This window comes from Strix uralensis, chromosome 14 (genome assembly GCF_047716275.1).
Source record: "Strix uralensis isolate ZFMK-TIS-50842 chromosome 14, bStrUra1, whole genome shotgun sequence".
NCBI lineage: Eukaryota > Metazoa > Chordata > Aves > Strigiformes > Strigidae > Strix > Strix uralensis.
In genome coordinates this window covers 14,302,618-14,320,177 of record NC_133985.1, presented here as the reverse complement: position 1 = coordinate 14,320,177, position 17,560 = coordinate 14,302,618, and the positions used below count along the sequence as shown (strand labels likewise).

Genomic DNA, 17,560 nt, shown 5'->3' with positions numbered 1-17,560 from the left:
CCCGCCTCCCGCCGCATCGGCAGCCCCCGCCGCAGCCCGCATCGCCGCTGCCGGCCGGAGCCAGTACGGGCCGCGCGCGGCCCCATCGCGGGCATGGGGGGCCGGGGCTGCTCGGCCGCCTCTCGCCAGGCTCGCAGGACCGTGGTCCCGGGGCGCCGTCCCCCCCCACGCGCGCACTCGTAGCTCTCCGGGGTGGGAGCGGGCGACCCCTCACAGCCACCATCTTGGCTTGGTGGCCGCCATCTTGGGTGGAGCCGCGCAGGTGGACGGGCGACCCGGCGGGACGGGAGGCGGCCGGGCAGGACCCACCCGGTGGCTGACAGGCCGCCCCGGTGACGGGCAGCCCACCCAGCTCCCGGAAGGCTCCGGCTCACATCACCCCCTCGGGCTCCGCTCCCACAGGGGACCCGCTGCCACAGCCCAAGGCAGCCACCCCCCCAACCCCGGCCAGCTCCGCAAACGCCCGAGCGGCCTTCGACACACTTCGGAGCTCTCCGTGCGCCCAGCGGGAACACCCGCGAGCAGCGAGCCCCCTTAATAAGATTCGGGCATTTCCGGAGAGGTCCGGGAGCGCTTCGGCTTTCTCCGGAACGCGATCGAGCATTTCCGGTTGCGGCCGATAAACGGCCATTGGCTTCATAACGGTGTTCTGCGAGCGCGCGCCCCGGAGCGGAAGTTGCGGGGGGGAGAACGTCAGTTCCGGAGAGTGACGGAGCGGCGGGTCAGAGGCAGCGGCAAAATGGCGGCGCCTGAGGAGCGGGAGCTGACGGCGGAGCAGACCGAGAAGCTGCTGCAGTTCCAGGTGCCGCGTCGGGGGGGGCTGTGCCGGCCGGCGGGAGCGGAGGAGGCGGCGCATGGGCACGGAACGGGCTGGGCTGGGCCGCCCCACCGGCGTTGGGGTCCTGCCGGCCTGCGCCGGGCCGGGGGGGGGTATGGGGCTCACTGAGAGCTGGGGCAGGCACCGCCTGGAGAGGGCCCGGTGGTGCGGAGGTGTCGGGCCGGGCTTGAGTGGGTGGCGAGAGGGGAGAGCCCCGTGGTCCCGGTCCTGGTGGGGGCAAGAGTACTTCCCGTGGGGGTCCTGTGTGGGGCTTGGGCTCCCCGGGCTGGGGTCTCGCTGAGGGGCCGGCTGGTGCTATGCATCCCCGAGTGCTTCATTAGGAATGGTGTTCTGTCATCGCTAATTGGCGAGGCAGGAAATAAGTGATGAGTAAACCCCATTAACTCTGTACGGGAAAAACTCCTCGGTAAGTCCCGGCCATTTTAATTAGGTGGTCTGAAAAATTCCATTTCTCGTCGTTAGTGGTGAATGGGAAAGCCTTTCCTGGTGTCTTGGGAGGGTTAGCCAGTGGGTTCTATGGAATGTGGTTTCTCAGAAGATTGTTTCTAACCCTCACAGTTTGGTAATGCCTACCGGGGGGAGGCCACTGGGGATTGTAATGATCTAATCTTGCTGTCTGCTGCATAGCATGGGCTGGGTCCCTTAACCTTTAGTTTGCCAAGGCATCAGGGCTGTGCAGCAGCTGAATAATTAAAAGAAAAAAAACCCAATCTGTAGATGTGGTTTATTGGTGAGAAAGCAGTGCTGTGGAGTTGAAATACTAGGGTTGCTCAGTGAGAAGTAATTAAACATGCTGGCCAATGAAAATTATCTTCAGGTGTCTTGGGTTTGTTTTTGAATTGGATCATGTGGTGTTCCTTGGATTGCAGTTTTTTTACAGATATGATATTTACTTTCAAGAGTCCTTTGTCTGATTTTGTTGCTTCATGGTTTTTTAGGACTGTTTTGCATTTTTTGATGTGATGTGACTGTAGAGTTACAGGATTTAAAGGGACTTCAGAGGCATGTAGCCCTGCCTTCCACAGCTGAGATAGATGCAGGTGTTCCTCATCATTCCAGACAGATACTTGCCAAGCCTTCACCTCTGAGCCAGCAGGATTCAACAACTGTCTGAACTAACTAATGCATTACAGATATCCTTTCTAAATCTTTACTATAAATAAAGCTGTTAAGGCAATCTTAACTTACAGACAAAGGAGGCAGAGCAATGTTAACAATTGCTTTCCCAATGTTACCATTTCCCTGGTAAGTATATGAGGTTTAAGCCATTGCCTTATGCTGCACATATATATGTGCAAAAGCTGTCCTCCAGCTCCCATTCTCTTGCTGTAAGATATCATAGTGCTTATTAATCTACTGAATCTGGACAGATAGGACCAGCTGCACTCATCAGTGCCCCTGTTGCTATTTTCAAACCCCTGTGGGCAGCTGTGAAACTAAAGAATCCTGTTTCCTAATGCTACCTGGTGTTGCCATGGACAGCAGGCTAGGGGCTGGAGGGGAATGAGAAGGAGTCAGAAGGAAGGATTCATGGTTTAGTTCAGCTTCCTGTTGAGCCTTGATTTGAAGTGGAGGGAAATGCTCCTTAGACTGTAAAGGGGAGAATTTTTTTCAGTTAGAGGATGGCCACTGTCCAAAGCCTGATGTGAAAGCTGTAGTCCAGAAGGCTTGGATACCAGGATACTCTCATTCTTCTGTCCCCTGGGGTATATGGGATTAGCTTTTCACCAGGGCTGTGCTAATGACAGACTTCACTGGTGATTCCTTCTCCTTTGGTACTTCACACCTGGCTGAAAGGGGCTCAGGTGTGCAGTTGTCCTTCTTTCTTTGAAATGAGATAGAGTAGTAAATCAGTCTACCTGGAAAAGATTTTTTTGTTCTTGTTTCCTTTAGCTGGACTCCGTTAAATATTATTTGCTGTTTGGAGAGGATGGCTAAGTCTCACTAAAATAATTTGTACATTGCTTTTTCTGCAAAACACTGTTACAGTAAGCTTGTAAACCTTTTGGGGATTCCTGCTGTCTTGGCAGGGAGCACTTAAATGTTTTCAAAGATAACTACACTTTCATTGTGATGCACTAAGTAATTTGTACAGTATTCTGTGGTGGCAGAGCACTCTACTTCCACAGAAGGTGGCATGTCACTGCAATGTGAATAAAGCTGGAGAGCAGACTAAGAAAGGAGTGGAGGTAACAAAGATGAGGTAAGTAATAGCCCTCAGTAGTCTTAGTTAGATGGAGAGCCAGAAGGGAAGCACTGAGCAAGCGCTATAGACTGCTATTTGCCCAGCAAACAGCTGGTCTGGCTGAAGATGCTGTTGCCCTACACTGTTCATCTTACTTCTGCTGGAAATTGCTCTTTCCAAGGTAGAGAGGTGAATGTGTGCTGTCCTGTTTGTGTCCCAAACCATGAGGGTTACAGTTTAAATACACGCTTTGTATTAATTCCACTGATGTTTGCTTGATGCGTTTTGATAGTGCTCGTACAAACAGCTCTGCTGGCAGAATGCTCAAAATAGCAGCTCTCTTCCTATGGACAGGGCTGGAATAGGACAGTTCTCTGCCACCCTGCTGTGGCAGGTTAATGGAGTAAAAAAAAAAGCACCGTTATGGAGAGATAATTGGGATAAACTTGCAATAAAAGCAACAAAGCACTTTTGCACGCTTTCAGCCTCCTTTTTACTGCAGAAGCATTGGCTTATAAAGGAATAAAAGCATCTAAATTTTTCATCTGTCAAGGCTTGGCTGTCTTGACATCTGTAGAGAGAAACTTGATGTGTACAGCTTATGCTGTGGAGATACAGTTCCATTTGGGAGACAGAAGAAACAGCAGAGCAGCTTTTGTAGGATCTTGGTATTGATCTGTGCCCATTACACTTGGGCTGATGTCTAATGTTATAATATGCTAATGTAAAGTAATGGAGTGTTATTTGCAAAGGAGAAAGTTACCACTCATGATACCATCTCTTAACTTCAACTGGGGAAAACAAGGTGCTCAGGACTGAAAACATCTCTAATTTAAAGAGGAAGGAGGAAACAAACTCCAGGCATGTTACCTACTCAGTGTATTGCATATTGATCAAAGACCTCATAAAGGCATTTGCTGTTATATGCAAAGAGAAACTGCCTCAGTAAAGGCTTTTTTCTGCTTGAAGTCAGATGTTCTTTACCCTTGGAAACATAATTCTCTGGAATTTGGCAGTGGGTTGGGAATTAAGAGCAGTGCCAGTTACAGTCCTGTGGATTTGCATCTCTTAGCTGTGTTTCAACATACAAGCGTATCTGCGGAGGGAACAGTTTCGTAAGTCCAGTTTACAACCTTTATCTGCTCAGGGGTATTCCTTCATCTTTTGAAGCATGGAATTTCACTTCCTATTACTTCAGTATTGAGATGATTTTAGCATTCTGAACAGTCTCAAAGGTGAGAGATGCAAATAATTGTATCCAGCAGCAGCTCTAGGGTAGGATTCTGCTTTGAGTAGTGTTTGGGAAGGCAGTGTTGAACTTTCCTGGCATTTGTGGTACTTAATGTTTTGTTTTCTAAATATGAGCCACTGCCTTGAGCTTGGATCTGTATTTATTTGAAGGTTTGAGGGTGCTGCTTTAGTGGGATTAATTTTAACTACAGGGGGCTTTATCTTTTTATTACTTACTATGTCTGTGTAAGGTGTATGCTCTTCGAGACAGCTGAGAGACTACAGTGAGTAGGAAACTAGCAGTTAGTGACTGATCTGAAGATACTGTTTGTTCTCTTAGTCTTAATGATACTTAGAACATGCTCGTTTGTCTGGCACATGAATAACACCGTTTGCAGCTAGCCATGGGATTCACCAGAAACGCTATGAGTGGTGCTGTGGAAATGATGCGTTTCAAGTTTCTAATCTATTTCTGTGACTAAGGTGAAGCAGTGGCCGTGAAAGGTACCGAGATAACAGTACGAGTTGTCATTAGGAGTGATAGTGAACAGTATTGGTGTTTAACAGCAAGTGTTCTCTAAACTGACAGTTGAGCTGCCTTCCTGCAGTTCCTTACTTCATGTGCAAGTTGTTCTGAACCCATGTGTCCTCCAGAACATCCTGGAGCTACATGTAGTGTGTCTGTCTTACAGAGCACGTCAAAGTAATGTTCAAAAAAGTGTTCAGTTTTAAAAGCTGCCTTCACACAGGCAATTTCTTTTTCCTGCAGTGTTTAATTGTGCAGCTTCACTGATCAGAAGAGTGGTGGGAGCACTAGGCATGGTGCTGCTGGGGTGGTTTTGTCACTTGTGCTTCATGTTGAGAACAACTGTATTAAGATGCTAAGAAAAGAAATGTAGATTCACCTCTACGGGGAAGTGCTGTTGAAGAAGGCTGAGATCTGACCAACAGCGTGCCTGTCGCTGTAATGATGGTCGGGAAGGGGTGAAGTTAGCTGCCCTGTAGTGTGTCTCTGAAGCTCAGTAGATCTTGCAAATGCTGCAGTGATTCAGTGCTCATTAAATGCTTGTTGATAGTTCTGCATGGCTGTTAATTTGGTGCTGCTTTCTGACCGAAAACTGCTAAAGCATTTTGCATAATTTAAAAAGGAGGGAATGTTCAGTCATGACGCCCTGTTATTAGTGCTGAGCAATAATCCAGACATTTGGAGACAAAGGTGTGAATGAGTTTCTGAATCTTGTAAATTTTGCAAATGCCAGCAGAATTTCCAAGGTGTTAAGGAATGGTGATCAGAAGACTTTCAAAGCTTTGAAATACATGCATTGTGACTCCATTGTAAAATCAAATACTTGAGTAAATTGCAGGTGCCTTTTAAAATGTCCTTCTAAAAGGACAATGAAGTGCCTTCTGTAGGAGTTTAGGGTAAAAAAAAAATCAGAATGTAAACCCTAAATTGTAAGTAGTGAAGCACATCTTTAAAGAAAGGTAGTTAAATTAAAATACTAAATTGTGAAGCTGAGTGATAAACAAAGGTATTCTGGCAACAACAGCTGACTTCACTGACCTTCATTTCTTCTATGAAATTCACTTCTGTAGTGCTCCCTTGCAAGGCTTGCTGCAGAATTAACTTTTTAATAAACATTTATACAGCACTGGGCAGTGACTTGAAGTGCTTTTTTCTGAGTGACTGCAATCATGTGGTTAATGTCAGCAATGCTTTGAACAGTCTGGTTCCATACAGTAGAATGAAGCAATGATTTTTACCAGTTAGACTGGGGAGGAGGTAGAGATCTGTGGAGACTTCATCAGGAAAAAGCCAAGAAATGCTCAAAAGTTTGAACGAGCCCAGAGATTGAATAGCGCATTTGTCCACAGTGTGACTCGGGTGGAAATAGCATGTGGAATGTATGAATGGGGGCAGGGAAGGAAATAGGTGCACCATCCTTCTACAGTTAAAAAAAACCAATTCTGTTCATTCTTAAATGGTCAGCTTGTCAACACTGCCTTAGGGGCTTTTAAATGAAGCAAGAAATGGGGGAGATGACGATCAGAATTAAATAGGATTGCTAACAATGGATTGGATCACAAGGTGCGATAGAAGCTGCGCACAAGGATTTATATTGTCACTGCTCTGTGTTGGTGCTCATCATAGGCTGCTTTCTGCAGAAAAGTTAAGCTCTGCTGTATGACAGACACGGGGAGCAAAAGTTCCCTGCTGCTTGCCGAACTCCCGCGTGGCTGAGATCTTCTCAGGTGCTGCGGAGAAGCGTGTGTGGAACCGGCAGGCAGAGCACAGGCAAGGCTCTTGTGTAGGTCGACTCACAGAACCTCTGTAGGTCAGCAGGCGCCGGCTGTCGCCCTGTGTAGCAGCAGTCCAGAGGGGAAGCAGCCTACTTCACTTCTCAGCGTGTCCCTGAGCCGCCCAGGGAGGTGCACCCCTCTGTTGTGTTACACCAGTGGGCTGGGGAGGGGTCTGGAGAGAAATCCACCAGGTGAGGATGTGAAGCATCAAGAATCTGCAGAGTTCTCTTGGCAAGAATGATCTTGCTGGAGGGAATTGTCATATTTCAAAAGTCTCCTTGTATCGCCAGCACATTTTAATGTTGAATTTATTACACTGCTTGTGACAATTATTGTCATTGCTTCTGCCGACTTGGATACAAGCTTAATAATTGTTTCTGAAGGTATAAGTGTTTTCTTGGCTTTCTGTAGCCCATTTATAAAAAAACTTTTTTACTCCTTTTAATTTTAAAATAACAGCAGTTTCCTTCAAAATGGCCAGCATTGTTAATGGTGTCACCTGTAATGATCTTTCACTGACCAATTCAAAGGATTGTTGTTAAAAGGGTAGCAGCAACACATTTGTGGCTTGATGCTTTCCCATGAAAGTGTGTGCTTTGGCTCCATGTTGATAGGTGCAGTACACAACCCTGAAATATCTGTTCAAGCACCTTACAGTGAGTGGTGTGGGGAGATGTGTTTCTGTGGCATGGTGACAGGGATGTTCGCTTCAGCAAAGATTTGTCTCTATTCAAGAGGTGCTGACATGGCCTCCTGTGATAACAAATACAGTTGTTTGATCTCTTGTGCAGAAGTTCTGATTGGCACGGGTTTAAAATACGCCTTCCCAAACACTGACGTGAGAGCTCAGGGGCTTTGAGGTCTGCTGGTGTGTTTGGACAATGTTTTCTGGTTTGGGCCCTGTCTCTGGACTGCAGTTTTTTTACTGTAGAATTCCCTGTGATGCTGGATGACACTACCTTCATTGGTACCTGGCTTATTCTGGTTTTAGTCTCTTATGCTTTGCAGCGAGTGAAGTAATGGTCATCTTGGGTTTTCGGAAATGCTTTGCCTGTCTTAAGTTGATGCTTTGAGGGGACGTTTGAGGGCATCAGCCTGGCATATCCTTCCAGAGTGAAACCTGTGGGCAGCATTATGTTAGACTCCTGACTGGGCTGAGTGCAGTTGGAGTAACAGAACTTGGGCACTGCTGAGACTTGGCTAATGCTCAAAGAGTGCAAAGGCCTGTTTGAGGCCTCCTGTGTGTCTGTGGATTTGGGTTGGCTCAGGTTGCTCTTAAACTGAGAGCAAAGCACTTAAAAAAAAAAAAAAGTATTGTGGTAATGTATTGCAATAATTCCTGTCTGCTCACGTGTTGCAAAGAACAGTAAAAATACAGCACTTCCCTGGCACTCATCTGTGTTTATTCTCCTTCTTTAGGACCTGACCGGCATAGAGTCCATGGACCAGTGTCGTCACACACTGGAGCAGCACAACTGGAACATAGAGGTACCACTGCAAATAAGATTTGTAGCAGTTTCCAAGTACCTGGGTTAAATGGAGTACTCTGTGGAGAAGGGGAGCCTTACAACTAAGATGCAATCCGTCAATCCCTGAGTTTACACTAGTAGCTCTGTATAGCAATAGCTTGATACATCTGGAGAGCTGGTTTCAGAAGTACACAGCAGAGTTGTTACGGCTGTGAACAATCACTTGCCTGGCACTTTGTGTAACTCCCTGTAGTGTGTGTGTGCAGGCTGCCACGGAGAAGGCTTTCCAGGCAGAAAAGAGTATTGGAGGTTATGGTTTGTAATGAGTTGTGCTTATCCAGTGCTCTGGGGCTGTGGACAAATAATACCTACTGTTAGCGTCCAAAGTATAATAAAGGTATTTCTTGCCATCCTTAAATGTCTGAAAGCTCTCTTTGCTCTTTCTTGTGTCAAAGGCAGCTGTACAGGACCGACTGAATGAGCAAGAGGGTGTCCCAAGTGTCTTTAATCCTCCTCCATCACGGCCATTGCAGGTCAATACAGCCGACCACAGGATCTACAGCTACGTTGTCTCAAGGCCACAGCCAAGGGCAAGTTATCTTACAGTGGATTTTTTCCTGCTTCTTGGGTGATTCTTTGTGAACAACAGAACTTGAAAACAGGGAAAGGAGTTGCTTTCTTTGTATGCTGTTATCTCCTTTCTAAATATTTTATCTTCTGAAAACATAATATTAGAGCTATTCCTTCAGCCTCTGTTACTGCTGTGGATATTTTCTCCCCAGTGTGATTCACAGTCTGAGACGACCTTCGTGTCATAGAATGTCTTGCTGTGGCACAGTAAAGCTTTTTGATCAGTTCAGTAGGAACAAAGGACTGTCCCCTCCTCATGGCAGGGTGCCAATATATTTGTGTTTTTAGAACACCTCAAAAATTTATATTAACTTGAATACAGTGTCACTTGCATTAATGTTTCACAAACAAAATTGCCTGAGGACCTGTAAGACTCAGTGCTGTTAATCATTCTGTACAGTTAAGAAAATTAGCACAGAGCAAAAGCATTGCTGCTTGAATAGTCAGTGACACCGGTTTTTTAGATGTGTCACATTGAATTCTGAATAAACCAGGTTAGTCACTTAAATTTAATTTGTGTCCAAAGCCATGAAATATTGCTGAGCTCTTTTGCAGTGGTTAGAGCACTGATACTCCCATGTGTGCCTGTGATGCTGGTGGACACTTTGCTTTAGCAGGCCTGTTCCTGGCGTGGAGACTGTTCTAATTCTTTATTTGTAATTGCAGGGCCTGTTAGGATGGGGTTACTACTTCATAATGCTTCCATTCCGATTTACCTATTACACATTACTTGATATATTTAGGTAAGTACCTTTTTGTGCTGACTCATGTATTGACTGCGTCAAGGCACACACTAGCTTAGGTTTGGCTGTACCTCTGTCACTTGGATCTTTAATGACAGATTTTACATTTATTTGCTCAGCTGGCTTTATCTGTAGCCTTGTAAAGTTCCTACACTGTTTAGTAAGAAATAAATCTTATTGCAGCGAAAAAGAGCATCTTACAGCTTTATAAATGAAATATTTAATTGGGAGTTTTAACTCCATGTGGCTTTACAGTTTGAGTGCCATGCAAAGGGGATGCAAAACAGTGTCAAACTGTCTGGTATTCCTGAACAGACAACTTGATCAGAATCATGTCCTGTTGGGCTGGGCTGCAGGTTAACCTGCCTTAATCCCTGTATGTTATTTGGTAAAACCTAAACTGTAAACACCTCTGCCTTCTTCCCCTTTGGTGTCTGTTGCCTCTTTTCCCTTTACTGCCCTGAAGGGCTAGTTCATATCGCCTCCTTACAGCATTGATAGAGAGGAAAGAAAATATTGGAAGGTGATAAATAGCCAGTGGTCATGCATCTGCATTGTTTTGGCCATTTCCCCTGTTGTATTACTTTTTTTCCCTAGAGTTCAGTGTAACTTCTATGCATCAATAGAACTAAACAATATTGATATCTGCTTTGCAGTTAAGCTTTTTCAGCCTCAGAGGAATGACTGTTTCTTCTGTTTTCATTGGACTCCTAGTGTAATATTCTCTTCTGCAGCTCTTTGCACTCCGGAATTGTTAGTCTTGGAATAGCAGAAGTGCAGTTTTTAAAGCTATCTGGACAAAACTGTGTGGCTTTTAACAGCCTGTCTTTGACTAAATTCCTCAAACCTCATACTGTTGGTGTGGCTTATGCCTGATGCTCCAGAGGAAGTCAAAACTGTTAATCACACAGAATTCAGATACTTGTTGGTGCCTGGCATGAGATATTTGACTGGGGGGCTTCTGTAGCAGTGGTAGCAGTTTGGAGCAGGTGACAGTTTAGGTCATGATTATAAATGTTCAAGGGTCCCAGCTCTGACTTTTTTCCTCCTTATGAATACCAGTGACTGTCTGTGGAAAAGAAAACCTGTTCTTCAGAAAGTCAGTAAGCTGAATTTCCAGTGTCCTTTGCTTCTTTCCTAGGTTTGCTCTGCGTTTTATACGCCCTGATCCTCGTAGTCGGGTCACTGACCCAGTGGGTGACATTATTTCGTTTATTCATATGTTTGAGGAAAAATATGGGAGGATACACCCTGTCTTCTACCAGGGAACTTACAGCCAGGTCAGTGTCACATGTTGGTGCATAGATCCTGGGGAGATGGAGAGTGGGGATTTTGCCAGACTGTATCAGGGCCTACATGGCAAAATCACTTTTAATTTAAAAGCCCAGTGTGTTTGTCCCCAAACTCTCTAACAGGGTAATGGAGAGCTAGTGAACAAGTGTATTGGAAAACCAGTGTCTGCCAGGCTTGATGACATGCCAAGCCTGCAAAGTTGGAAAGCAAAGCTGCTCTGACTGTTCCTCAACCGTCTGTATGGCTCTGTAGCCAACAGCTATTCTTTGTAATCCTGCCTTTGTTTTTATAAACTGATGTAGTATGCCAGAGTCTGTCCTTCTGTTGACCAAATTGGGATTGACTGCCTGGGTTTGTATTATAATGCAACTCCAGAACGTGGTGCAGGACCTCAAAATTGAGAGAGGGAGCCCCTGAAGAAATTATGGGAGGTGAGAGTCCATATGTTAGATGTGGGCTGATGGCTCTCTCTGTAAAAGAGGGACATCCCAGTGGGTGCTGCCTCTTCCGCACCTTCTCTCAGCCTAGCCAAGGGAAGGGCCTCCTGCAGTGCGTCCCAGCAGACAGTTGGATCAGCACTGCTTCCCAAGTGCCAGGGAAGAATGTGGAGTCTGTATCTGTTCCACACTGCACAGCGATGGAGCTCGCCGCCTCCGCAGCTCTTCTAGGCCCCTCTGTCTTGCCTGGAATCCAAACTTAAATAACCACGGAATGGTTAGGCTACCAAAACCCAGTGCCAGTAAAACAGGGAGCCTATTGTGCACTTATCCTGTGGTCTTGTTAAGAAATGCTCTTTGGTGGGTGGAATCCAGAGACTGTAGATGCAAAATGTTTTGGTTTTGTTTTGTTGGGGCCTGCAGCGTTATTGAGTTACCTTTTTTAGTAGTGTTTTCGCTTGATGTGGTCTGAAGATTGTGTCCTGTACAGGCTAGAGTGGAAAGCTCAGCCTTGGCTGCTGCGAGTCTGAGGGGTGAAGGAGGGCTCTTCGCTGCCGGCTGAGTCTGGTGGGGCGGTGGGGGGTGTCAATCCACACAGTTGCCTACCTGGCTTCGCTCTGACTTCAGTGTTCTCCAGCGCCACATCCTGAAATGAGGTTTTAATCAGAAGGTCTGACAGGTTCATCCTCCACTGCTGCTTCATTAAAACCACACTAGTGGCAGAGTCATGGCCCGAGTAAATGTTGCTGAGCTGTGTCATGCAAGTCTTGTGGGTGCCACCTTCCCCTTGCCTAGAGACCTTGTAACTTTACCTCCTCTGCTCTTATGCCAAGGCACTGAATGATGCCAAGCGGGAGCTGCGCTTTCTGTTGGTTTATCTTCATGGAGATGACCACCAAGACACAGATGAATTCTGCCGGTAGGTAGGACAGTTTTCCAAATAGTTATCTTTGCACTTGAAATGCAACTTCATTCACGTGATCTCTTCTCATCTCCTAGCAATACACTGTGTGTACCTGAGGTGATCACCCTCATAAACACTAGAATGCTCTTCTGGGCTTGCTCAACCAATAAACCAGAGGGATACAGAGGTGAGTGTGTCCCTCCTGGGCTTTACTTATTCCCTCCCATCTCTAGACAAAGCCAAATGCTCTTTGACAAATTTACATGTCTGAACACACGGTTGGTTTTTGTGCAGACAAGAGATTTCAGGATTGCATGGGGAAATACGTGTTGTTTTCCATGTAGTATCTTAGAGGGCTTGTTTGGATGCCAGGGAAATACCTTCTGCTCTTCACCTCCACTGTTCCATATGTTCCTGGGCAGTCCTAGTTGCGTGCTCTTTGCTGTGGGCATTCAAGCTGCTTTCAGTGCCTTGTTAATGGGAGTTGGTGGGTGTGTGCTGAGGATTAAACTGAGTGCAGAAACAAGTATCTAAATAGCTGTGCCCTTAACACCAGCTCATATTGTGCCTGAGGTGACACTTAGGTGCATTCTTTCCTTGAGACAGTCATCTTTACTCCACACCCAGTCTCACTGTCTCCTCAAAAGCCCACAATGAGATCCTTTTCAGTACTGTCTTTCCAGAGCTGTTGATACCTGGCCTGCCATCGTTTTGATAGGGTTTCGCTGCAAATGGAGCCTTTTCCCAAAGTCCTGTTCAGGTTTTCTGTGTCACTTCTGACCCTTCCTGTTTCATGGCAGGAGAGGCCAGGAGTTCTGGCACCGAGTCGTTCTTGGCTTCATAGTTCAGCTACCAGCTCTCCACCCCTTGTAAGAATGGCTTTCTAAGGAGACATTCCTGTACTTAGTGCTGTTTCATTGCTGCAGTGCTTTGGAGTCACAGCCTAGAAAGCAGAGCTGGAATGGATTGTGGCCTTTCATTTAATCCACAGAGTGCTCTGATTTAGTTTGGAGGGCTCCACTGGTATGACTCTCAAGTTGTGTGATGTACTATGCATGTTTTAAGGAGGAGGTGGTCAGCAGCCACGGGCAAACTGTAATTTAAAAGTCCCTGATCTGCTGCATTCCCTGCCTCAAGACAGAGCCTGCCTCTGGCAGAAACAACCTAATTTTCAGAAGAATCCAGGATGGACTCTGGCACCTTCCCCATGACAGTATCTTCCAGAGTCGGGCCATCCTTAATCATCTTAGCAAGTGTTTCCCTGTGCTTGACCTGTGCTTCTCTTCCTGCAGTTTAACCCAGGGCTTTTTTTGTCCCATTCTGAATGGACATTCAGAGCAATTTACTTCCTTCCTGCTTGAATTAAAGAACCTTTTTGGTTACTTGAAAGCTTGTTTTCTTTCCCCTCGGTCTCTACGTTCCAAGCCACTTCCTCCCTTTGCTGATTTTTAGGGTTTAGTTTGACAAAATGGAGCCTGAGACCTTTTCTGCCTTGGAAGAGATCGCAGCTGTGGGAGCTGCTTTCCTAGGCCCTTGGTGATGGAAAGGCTTTGTGCTGTACCCCTTGCTGACCTTCTGGATTGGGGCAGTTATGGTGATGTTCGTGCCTGTTTTCCAGTCTCTCAGGCTCTGCGAGAGAACACATACCCATTCCTGGCTGTGATCATGCTGAAGGATCGCAGAATGACAGTAGTTGGACGTCTAGAAGGCCTCATCCAGGCTGATGACCTCATTAATCAACTGATGTTCATCATGGACGCCAACCAGACGTACCTGGTGTCTGAACGTCTGGAAAGGTATGACAGGACCTGAGCTCCAGTAATGCAGACCTAGTGGAGGCAGGCTCTGCCCCTTCCTCCCTCCAGACACCACTGTAGGCAGGTAGCTCAGCATCTCCCATTCTGAAACACAGCCCCTGGGCTCTCCTCTTCCCAGTGGGATCATTGGTCCATAAATTCAGGCCACCCTATAGCCAGGGAGCTGGATGTGTTGCCCACTACTGAAAGGTGGGTGTGAGTGCTCTACTGTGTTCCACAGGTGGAGCACACCCTTAGCGTGCCAGAGCTTTGCAGGTAAAGCTGGGACAATAGCTGGTAGGAGCCAAGTGGGAGCAAAGCAAGGCAGGAGGAGAGCTGGCGTCCACAGCCAGCCGGTGGGCGAGTGTTGCTGCCTGGACTGGCTGTCCTGAATTCCAACTGTGTTTTTGGCAGTGCCTCGCAAGCGTGAGCTCCAGTCCCTGGTAACTGTAGGGATTTGCAGGCTTTGTCCAAAGTAGGATGCTACCTTCTGGTGTTCTGTCTGCCGCTCCCCTGCCCCGTGGTCTCTGTGGGGGACCCAGTAACACATTTTGATATCTCTGGTTTCTGAAACACACGAGGAATTACCTGAAGGAGATAAAACCATGAAGAGTCTCAAGTATGAGTCAGAAATCCTGGGCACTGCTTATGTGCTGTCTGTCCACCCTGTCAAGCTGCAGTGGGTGAGAAATCTCTTGTGTTCAGTTCATTTTCACTCAGGCTAGGGAAACAGTTTGTGCGCTGGGGACTGTGGAGACCGCTTGCATTTTAGGAGCTTGTGGTATTCTAAATGAGGCATTAGCTGATGTGTGTGCTCCTATGCGTTTGAGGCTGTACCTGCACCCTCAGGTCTGCCATCGGCCTGCCGTGCCCTCACTTTGGGGCCTGCTAACCCTGACCGCTCCCTGCTCATGTCTGCAGGGAAGAGAGGAACCAAACCCAAGTTCTGAGGCAGCAGCAGGATGAGGCATATCTGGCATCCTTGCGTGCGGACCAGGAAAAGGAACGCAAGAAGAAGGAAGAACGGGAGAGGAAGAAGAAGAAGGAGGAGGAAGTGCAGCAGCAAAAACTAGCAGAGGAGAGGCGGCGACAGGTGAGAGCAAAGTGACTGCTGGAGAGGCTGCTGTGCCCCATTGGACGCTCACCCTGTGCAGGAGCAGTGCCTGCAGCAGGGCTTTCTTGTCCGTTTGGAGCTGCTTGTCTTGCTCAGGGCTTGAGCATCCTCTGAGCCTCCTGGAGCAGCTGTGCTGCAGGGGACAAGCGCAAAGGTCAGTTCAGTGCACACCCGTTGCTCCTGCTCCATCCTTACTTTGCAGACGCTGCAGGAGGAGAAGGAGCGGAAGTCCGAATGCCTTCCTCCCGAGCCACATCCCGATGACCCAGAGAGTGTTAAGATCATTTTCAAGCTGCCTAACGATTCCAGGGTGGAGCGGCGATTCCACTTCACACAGTCATTGACGGTGAGCTTGGGGCAGAGCTGATGGGCTTCCCAGAGTAAAAGAGAGGTCGAGAGGTTCTCTGGGTGGCCCAGCAAAGCCTTGGTTCCATTGGACTTTGTCAAATGGTGACCTTTGCCAAGAGCCTTAGCAGTCAGTTATTCCTGGGTAAGGACGGTGTCATGGGGCCTGGTCCCACTAGCTTAGAAGAGAGATTAGAGAAAAAATGGAAGAAACTACTTCTGAAAAGCTGAAACTTTTATTGCTCCCAACTAAATAATGGTGTAGGAAGTGCCAGAAACACTGTGTGGACTCCCCAGGTACTCTGTGACAAGTCGTGTTTCATGTATGCTAAGAGAGTGGCTGTCCCGTGTCTACAGTGCTGTGATGGTGCAAAATTGGTAACCTTTCCCCTCTGAGATGCCACGGATGCAGTCTGGCTGTGTCATTGCTCTCCCAGCTGGCAGTTATTCCTGTGCTTCTTTCCCAGGTGATCCATGACTTCTTGTTCTCCTTGAAAGAAAGCCCTGAAAAGTTCCAGATTGAGGCCAACTTCCCTCGCCGTGTCCTGCCCTGCCTCCCGACAGAGGAGTGGCCCAACCCACCCACGCTGCAGGAGGCCGGACTCAGCCACACGGAAGTCCTCTTTGTGCAGGACCTCACGGACGATTGACACTTTTCCAGAAGACACAAAATGGAAAGAGAAATTCATATTATTATTATAATACAATATTTTTTTTAAAAGACTGCATACAAACGAGGGATCAGAGACCACATCGCCTGTGCCAGCTGTGCTGTGTGTGTGCACTGGCGAGAGGAAGTGTGTGTGCGTCCTCACACACCCGTGTACACAGCCATCCCCTGCGATGGGAGGGCAGAGAGCGAGGGGAGCTGGTGTTGCCCCTCCGCCCTCCCTGGGGAGGAACAGGAATGGCAGCTCTCAGTAATTATTGCTTTTATTGACAACAATAATAATAAAACCCCAAGAACCTGATATCTTGTGAAGATTTGATACTCTGCTGCTCCTGACAGCCAGAAGACTGGGCACCTGAATGTGCTGGGAGTGGGGTGGGGGGGAAGGGCTGGACAGAATCTCTTCAGCTTCCCTCTGTGTATAAATATCTTTCTTTTAATATTTCTCTTGCTTTGTAATGACCAAAGGAGAATGGGGTTGACTATAGTATTAACTTTTTGATAAAGAGCTGGTTCGATTCTTACCCGTGTGGGGTCTTGCCCAGGGTTCTTAGCCTGCGTAGTGTAATAAACTCTGCCTCTAGCATGTCTGTGCCGATGCTTTCTGCCTATGCCCTGCCACAACCAAGCGCTGGGGAGGGTGTTCCAGTAGGTTACTGCTCACAGCACTGGGCGTACACTTAACTTCTGGCCTTGAGTTGGTAATTTTGGGCCAGGGGAGCTGCTGGTGTAAGGCAAACCAGAGTGTGTGCACCATGGGGAAGGCAGGGCTGGGGTTGGTGCTGTGCTGCCTGCCTGGGGCAGGAACTCTGGGCTGAGGCTGGGGGGAGGGAGATGGCCCTTCCTTTGCCCAGAGGGCTGGGGCAACCCTCCTGGATCAGGTTAGAGGTGGAAAGAAGACATGCAGGGTGGAGAAGGGTGGGTGTAAGCCCCCCCAGAGGCTTGGTCATGACTGTGGAGTGGGGCTATCGGCTCCTGCCCACAGCAAGAGGGGCTGGAGCCTGTTCTTCCCTTACCCCTGTTTTGGACAGGTAACTGTGCTCACTCGCCTGCTGCAAGCACAGAAGGGAGCAGGCAGATCTTCCCCCCCCCCCCATTGCTGAAGCCTGCAGGCACTAGTAAACCAGCCTCCTTTCCTGGTGGCTCCAGGGCCTGGCATGGCTTCTTCAACAGGGAGAAGAGCGCCTTCCTCTTCCTCCCGAAGGAAGAGCTGTTCCCTTTCTGGCCACAGAGCCTTGGGGAGCAGCAACCTTGCTCTTATCCTTGGGGAGCCTGAGCTGTCCCGTGGAGGTGGATGTGTCTGGCCTGCCCAGCCTGGGGCTGGTGAGCGTCTCTGGGGCCAGGCTGGTTCCCCACCCAGCTGGGGAGTGCAGGGGTCACCTCTTCCCTGTGGGGGCACGGCCATGCTGGAGGGTTGGGCTGTAGGGGAGGGGGAGGCTGCTGCCCCCCCAGTGTTGCTGGAGCCCCCCAGGAAGCGGTGCTGTCCCAGGACAGGGATGCCAAGGGCCTCAGGGTGGGAGCGAGGGGGACACAGACCCCCCCTCTGGGGCAGCGGGCCCAGCCAGCTCCTGCTTCCACCCTGGGCTCTCCTGGTCTCCTCCAAAA

The 17,560-nt window shown here is 48.2% G+C and overlaps 1 protein-coding gene across 1 annotated transcript; it reads left to right on the top strand.

Annotated features, from left to right (window-relative positions):
* The first annotated feature begins 24 nt into the window (after positions 1 to 24).
* Positions 25 to 16,541, top strand: FAF2 (Fas associated factor family member 2). Its single transcript, XM_074884052.1, has 11 exons — positions 25 to 802; positions 7,974 to 8,042; positions 8,479 to 8,613; positions 9,320 to 9,396; positions 10,538 to 10,676; positions 11,960 to 12,045; positions 12,126 to 12,217; positions 13,649 to 13,826; positions 14,748 to 14,919; positions 15,143 to 15,286; positions 15,753 to 16,541. The coding sequence occupies exons 1-11, from the start codon at positions 740 to 742 to the stop codon at positions 15,933 to 15,935; spliced, it is 1,338 nt and encodes a 445-aa protein (XP_074740153.1). The 5' UTR covers positions 25 to 739; the 3' UTR covers positions 15,936 to 16,541.
* The last annotated feature ends 1,019 nt before the right edge of the window (positions 16,542 to 17,560 follow it).